General features: G+C 42.7%; 1 protein-coding gene across 1 annotated transcript; it reads left to right on the forward strand.

Annotated features, from left to right (window-relative positions):
* Positions 1 to 5,417: 5,417 nt before the first annotated feature.
* LOC133915894 (probable membrane metalloprotease ARASP2, chloroplastic) lies at positions 5,418 to 7,082 on the forward strand. Its single transcript, XM_062359279.1, has one exon. The coding sequence runs from the start codon at positions 5,510 to 5,512 to the stop codon at positions 6,749 to 6,751; it is 1,242 nt and encodes a 413-aa protein (XP_062215263.1). The 5' UTR covers positions 5,418 to 5,509; the 3' UTR covers positions 6,752 to 7,082.
* Positions 7,083 to 7,411: the final 329 nt, after the last annotated feature.

A 7,411-nucleotide genomic window follows, 5' to 3' on the forward strand; every position in this document is an offset into this window, starting at 1 on the left:
TGATATTTATGGGAAGATTAGAAAACCTACTCAGATGCACTACGTTCTTCAAACTCGATTGAGAACTCAGAGGTGTTCAAAACCTCGTAGTTGTTCTAAGAACCTAGAGAATCTAATTGGGAACCCAAGTCTTACTCGATGACACGGTCGGAAAAAACGCTTATCTTTGCTGGCCCTGCACTCGACTCGTCGAAGCCTCACTTCATGTACTGGCAGGGACTTCACAATTACTACTAAATTACCATATCCGAGCACCCCAGGGTTTTCTATAATTCTCAGAGCATATCTCTATCTTTGGAAAAGGGATCCTTAGATGAAAGAAAACTACCCGTAGGAACCCACGGTATCCTATAAATGGGAAAATTTATCTTCAAGAACCGGAAGTAAGACTCCAAATGACGTATGACGCCCTCTATATATATAGAGCCTGAGCCAATGTGGCTGACAAGTTACAAGTCGCATAGAAGACAACACAAGTCGAGCAAGGAAGTCACACCAACTAGGATAGATCCATCTAGACTAGCCACGCACCCCTCTTGTAACAGGCTCAGGTCTACTTGAATTAAATCTTGTCTGGTCAAACTTTCTTGACTGCTTTGATCTTTTCTAAAAGTGCTAATTGTGAAGTATCAAAGTTATGTGCTAAAGTGCTAAATAATAGTTCATAGGTAAAAGGTCAAGGAAATATGTATTATCGCACTTCTTCTTTATGAGTCTGCTTATCATTGCACTTTGATATGAACTTGGAAAAAGTTGTATATGACCGAAACCATTGATTTTAAGCTTCTAATTGTCTTTTTGACATAGGCTTGGCTTAGGTGAATTGTGCATATGATTTCTTGCAAATGAATTTTATCAAATATGCTTTCAAGCAATGAATCAGTTTTTCAAACACAACAAAGTTATAAAGTTTCAATCTTTTTTAAGATTGAAGTAATTGAGATTGGGAGATCATGCGCTAAAAAATCAAGAAACAAAGTTATCTAATATGTTTTTTGAAGAAAGGAAGAGCATTTTTTGATATTTTGATTGATCTTTTAGTTTTTCACTTTGTTTCTTGATTTTAAAAAAATACATGTTTGAAAAGGTGTTGCTAATGTTTATTTGGAGGTGTTCCTATTGTGTTCATCAAGGGGGAGATTGTGAGATCATATGCTGAAAAATCGGCATTATTGTGAAATTGGCAAAGTGTTTGACACTTAGATGTTTTGCATGTGATGATGTTTATGTGATGATGATGCTCGTGGTAGCATAATAGTATTTGTGGTTTTGATATGTGCAATACGCTCATGTGAGTAGTGTTGTGCGGATTGATATGAGACAACACTACGTAACAAACTATCAAAGGAGACAAGTTATTAGTCACGACTGCTCAGTACGCGTCACTAATGCAGTATTAGCAACGGGTCGTCATTTAACCCGTCACTAATGTGTGGTCTAGGATGGGACTCGGCCAAAACTCGTCACTACTGAGAGGTCATTAGTGACGGTAAGGGAATAACCCGTCACTAAAGATAGTAGTGATGGATCATCTCAAAACCCATCACTAATGACTCCATCATTAGTGATGGGTAGAGAGAGCACACTCATTAGTGACGGGTGACCTCAAAACTCATCATTAGTGATGGGTAGAGAGGGTACTCTCATTATTGATGGGTGATAAAGACACCCATCACTAATGGCTGACTCACTAGTGATAGACATTTAGATAACCCGTCACTAATGACTAATCGGATCCTCAGTCATTGCTAGTAGGGTACAAAATTCATAACTTTTTGATACTAACTCAGATGGGGAAATACTTTATATGAAAATTGTAGCCCTCGACGAGGTCTACAACTTCTTAGTTGATCACTTTTTTATTTGAAGCCATATAGATATACAAATAAATATATAAAAACTATCGAAGGAACCACACACAGGATCACAAACTAAAGTACTGGATCTAATATAAAACTAGTAGGAATCATTGAAAAGACACACATTGGGTCACAAAGTTGAAAATTACAAATTCAAAGATTTTTATCATGAGTTTGGTAACTCAGATTGATGAAACATCTACGCAGCACAACTTTCAGATGTAGCACTGTGTGTCTAAAAATTTCCAGGCAAATCGGAAAAGGTCAATTTTCGACAAAAAACTTCAGATGTCTTCTGAGAATGTTTTGGGGGTCCAGAAAGGGTACAAGTCTAAAGACCTGTATTTTTTTCGAATGTGCCTCCTCGTTAGCTTTGAAAGTAGAGATCAAACGTTGAAATCGAACTCCGTATGCAAAAGTTATGGTCGTTTTACTGAACACTGCACGGGTTGGACACAAACTTTTTCATACGGAGTTGGATGCAGACAAACTTTATATGAACATTGTAGAACTCGGCGAGATCTACAACTTTGTAGTTGAAAATTTTATCATTTCAAATCATTTAGCAAAATTATAGCCCTCGACAAAATTTGGCAAAATTAGTCATTAGTAGTGGATCATGTTTATGACGCGTTACTAATGACCTTTAACAAAGAAGGTTAAAAGAATAAAATATACAGTTTCTATCACAACTACATGATAGTAGAGATGGTAAGATGGTTACATGCGTGAGGAGGAGGTCGCGGGTTCGATTCTCATGGAACGCAAACATGAAAACAATGTGAAAAAATATGGCTTGTGAGGCATATGTGATGAGCCTGCGTTAGGATGGCTCAGTTGAAAAAATAGTTTTTTGACTTTTTGTGTGAAAAAAATATGAAAAATGTTCATCGGTCATTGGTCTCGGTCAAGAATACAACCCGTCACTAATGACTGAATATTAGTGACGGGTCATGGTTACGACCCTTCACTAATATCCTCATTAGTGATGGGCCATCACCCGATAGTGACGGTTCACGGTTATGACCCATCACTAATATCCTCATTAGTGATGGGCCATCGTCCGTTACTAATGACCTATCATTAATGACGCGATAAGAGTGATGGGTCCAGGACCCGTCACTAATGCCGGTTATCACCCGTCACTACTGAATTTTTTTCACGTAGTGCAAATTTGTGAGAACTTGTACTTGAAATTGGTTATTGGTTTTATTCATGTGCAAGTGTCATCCTGAGGTTGGACGTGATCAGTGATTGGACCGAGACTAGGTTCAGGGAGGAACTGATGTCAAGGCGATCAGGAGGTCATGTGGGACATTCTGGCTAGGGAGTGATGCACATGAAGATTATCACACCATGATACGTACTAGAGAGATGTACGTACACCATGGGATGTCCGAGGCTGAAGCAACAATGGCCGGACTGAGTGCACGATGCAGCCTGTTAGACGGGAGCCGGGCTTCTGTGGTGTATTCGAGTTGGTTTTTACTGTAGCAACCGATCAGAATGGCTACTGTGTTATATAATGTTTTGTTAGCCGGTGAATAGGAACCGACCTGAAAAATAGATAATAGATGAGAAAAGAGAAAGAGATTAGAGGGGAACTAATCTAGGGTTTCATGTGAAACTTTTTAAGGATGCTTTGAGATACATCTTGTGAACCCATCAAGATCAAAATTTTGTAAGCTTTTCTTCGTGTTCATTGCTTCATGTTGTTTTTCATTGGATGTTCAATTGTTGCAATTTGCATTTGTTTGATCCTTCCAAAATCATCCTATAGCATCAAAGTAATATTCTTAAAAGTTTGATTGGTCAATTTTTTTTAATTCATGCATAATTGGTAATTTATTGTTTAATCTATTTTCGTCACAGTATACCATGGTCTATTTGTGAATTTTATACCTTTAGATTCAAAGCCCTGATCAATTTTATTCTTATTGGAATTGTTTCACATTATTGACTAGTTTCTGTAGTAAAAAAATGAGGGCAATCTAACGGTTGGATTTTTTGGACATCACTTTTATAGAAGTGTGTCCCGAATTAATTCCTCTACATCGAAAATTGGCTTTCTGCTCAAAATTAAGCCTTATGGTATTTACCTTGATTTTATCCTTAAGCATGTATCAAACCCATTGAATAGTGTTATGAAATCCTAAGTACTTGTTGAATTTAGATAAGGAATTGAAACATAATATTGACGAAGCATAGGAGAGTTGGGCAACATATCCAATTGCCTGTGGAATTAGGCATACTAGGTTTTCCATTGACCTTTGGCCTTGAATGTAAAGAATCCTAAGTTGCATGAATTGTATCCGGAGTATTGCAATATGTAGGATCAATTGAATTGTTTAGCCAAGCACTTATCTGCATCAAAAGAACAACAATATTGAAAAAAATGTTAGAAAAACAATAGGTAACATTTGGAAAAAGAGCACGTACCAGTCAGATATTATCATTATGCATCCCAGGTAAGCGTCTCCTTAGATTTTTCTTGTCTTTATTGCTATCCTTATCACCATACCCTTCTTGACCATCACATCCTAGTGGAGCTTCAGATGCATAAATGGTTTTACATGAAGTATATATGTTTCATACATGTTGGAATGGACAGCCAATGGATTCTAATAATGTGTAGTGAAACCAGCAGAAAAGAACCTTTTTTATACTGTTAGGCTTGGGACATATACGCGTTAGGATAAATTCATTGGGGACAGAGAATTTGCAGATGAATCTGGGGTTTCGGACATGTCAGTTGGCAGTGTTTTAATCGGGTTAACACCTGACACATCTCTCTCAATATCCTCGCTCCTTTGTTCTTCCTCAACTAAATTCGGCCCCTCACACACATTTACCATATATATCATTTAGTGTATGAAGGACATCTCTTGATGGTGGCCTATCGTGCTTGGAACTTCCAAGCATAGGTCAACTGTTGATTCCATCATCAACAACCTATACAAAGCTACTTCTGCTTGCCTGCCCTAGACGTTGCTTTGGATGTGGTTTTATTAAATCTACTTTTCCAATCTCCTTGTTGACCTCTAAATTTTCACTGGTGTCACAAAATTAGATGTTATGGTGGAGAATAGTCCTTAAACAACTATCGACTTTAGGTGGACCGAGACTTATAGGCCAGAGGATTTCGGCACTCGCAACCTCAACAAACAGAGAATATCAAGGAGGACAACCGTGACTCACACTGATGTTTATTGCCGGCAAACGCTAGATTCGAGGTTCAACATTGTGCAGAGTCCAAAGCCCACCGTGAGAATGGGAACTTGATCTTCTTTTGCCGGCAAGAGGAGTTTTTTTTCCGTAGGAGCAACAATTTTGTATTTTGTTTTTATTTTTTCAAGATCCTTCATAACCAAAGATTGATAAGGCAAGCCTATTGTTGCTTTAGTCAGCGAAGACACAGACGAGTAAAATGAGCAATCTAATAAGCAAACGATATCAATAAAATGAAGCTAAATTAAACAGATAATATCAATCCAGCCATTTCCAATACACGACAATATTTTAAAGTCACCTGACTTTAGAGACCATCCGCTTATCGTGCACACAGCCGTCCACCCCAACTCACTGTCAACCCCACGCCTCAAACTCCCAAGAATGCCAGATTATCCACTGCTCCCTCCTCTTCTTCCACCATGATTACCACCCACCTCTCCCCCACCCCCAAGCTCCCTTTCCACTCCCACCTTGCCGTGCCCTTCTCCCTCACGCGCCGCCACCGACACCTCGCCAAGCCCGTCTCCGTCCCCGCCGCGGCGCCGCCGGACCCCCTCGCGAGCGTCGAGTCGGTGGTCTCCGCCGCCTCCGTCCTGGCCGCCATCGTGCTCGTCCACGAGTCGGGCCACTTCCTCGCCGCGGCCTCCCGCGGCATCCACATCTCCCAGTTCTCCATCGGCTTCGGCCCGGCCCTCGCTCGCTTCCGCGTCGGCCCCGTCGAGTACTCGCTCCGCGCCATCCCGCTCGGCGGCTACGTCGGCTTCCCCGACGACGACCCCGAGTCCGGCTTCGCACCCGACGACCCCGACCTCCTCCGCAACCGCCCCGTCCCCGACCGCCTCCTCGTCGTCTCCGCCGGCGTCGCCGCCAACCTCGCCTTCGCCTTCCTCATCGTCTGCGCCCAGGCGCTCACCGTCGGCGTCCCCGTCCAGGCGCAGCTCCCTGGAGTGCTCGTGCCTGAGGTCCTCCCAGGCTCTGCGGCCGCCCGCGCCGGAATCCTCCCCGGCGACGTCATCCTAGCCGTCCCCGGCGCCGCGCCCGAGCCGTCTGTTCCCGTCCTAGTCGACCTCATCAAGGCCAGCCCCAGCAAGAAGGTGCCCATCACCGTGTCAAGAACCGCGCCCGGGGCCGGGGACAGGCAGTCCGTTGAACTCACTCTCGTGCCGGACACCAGCGCTGATGGCACAGGGCGCATCGGCGTGCAGCTATCCCCCAACTTCCTGGTCAGGCGCGTCCGACCCCAAAACCTGGCCGACGCGACCGTCCTCGCCGTGCGCGAGTTCACGCTCTTGACCGGGACGGTGTTCGATGGGCTCAGGCAGACATTGCTCAACTTCTCGCAGTCGGCGGAGAAGGTATCAGGTCCTGTGGCCATCATTGCTGTCGGCGCCGAAGTGGCCAGGTCCAGCGCTGACGGGCTGTTTCAATTCGCGGCAGTGATTAACCTCAACCTTGCGGCTATAAACTTGTTGCCGTTGCCGGCATTGGACGGTGGGACGTTGGCGTTGATCCTTCTTGAGGCAGCCCGTGGTGGTCGGAAGATTCCCCGTGAAGTTGAGCAGGGGATCATGTCGTCAGGAATATTGGTGGTGCTGATGGTTGGCATATTCCTTATTGTGCGTGACACGCTCAATCTTGACTTCATCAAGGAGATTTTGTGATACTTGGGGTGAAAACTTTATCACAGTTGTAGTGGAATCGCCTGTATCAAACTTCAGGTGGCCTGGAATGGTTAGTAGTTGTGATTCTTTTTACCCTTTGGTGGGATTGCTCTAGCACTCTAGCTTGCAATAGCTATCATAGGTCCGTACTGCTGTTTCCGGAATGAAGGTTGCGAAGTTACAGTTAATTGCAATTCAAGATAAAAAGTGATGTTGAGTTGTTGATATGTAAATTTCTGCTTGCAATGCACAATGAGTTGCTTATTAACTTGGTGCTTTTGTATCATCTTGAAATCATTGTATTGAAATGAAATCATATTAGCTTATAACATCAGTGCTGTAAGCCTAATCATCATGATCTTCAGTCTCCTATCTTAAACTGCTTTTACTGACATTGGAAGTCTATGAATCTGATCAGTAGATAATTTCTATTTGGCTCTGCACCTGTTTATTAGAGGATATGCATAAGACAGCATAACCTTTCCCTGTAGTACGTTTATTGTCTGATGGGTATTCGAGTGACTCCATTTCCAATGACACACTAACTCCGGTCCAATTTTACTTGTTTAAAACGTATATATGGTTCCCTACGCATATAATTTGGCATAACTTTGCCTAAGTATATATTGAAAGGAATCAATAGAACTACAATGATAAATC

The sequence above is a fragment of the Phragmites australis genome, chromosome 4, assembly GCF_958298935.1.
Source record: "Phragmites australis chromosome 4, lpPhrAust1.1, whole genome shotgun sequence".
Classification (NCBI taxonomy): Eukaryota; Viridiplantae; Streptophyta; class Magnoliopsida; order Poales; family Poaceae; genus Phragmites; species Phragmites australis.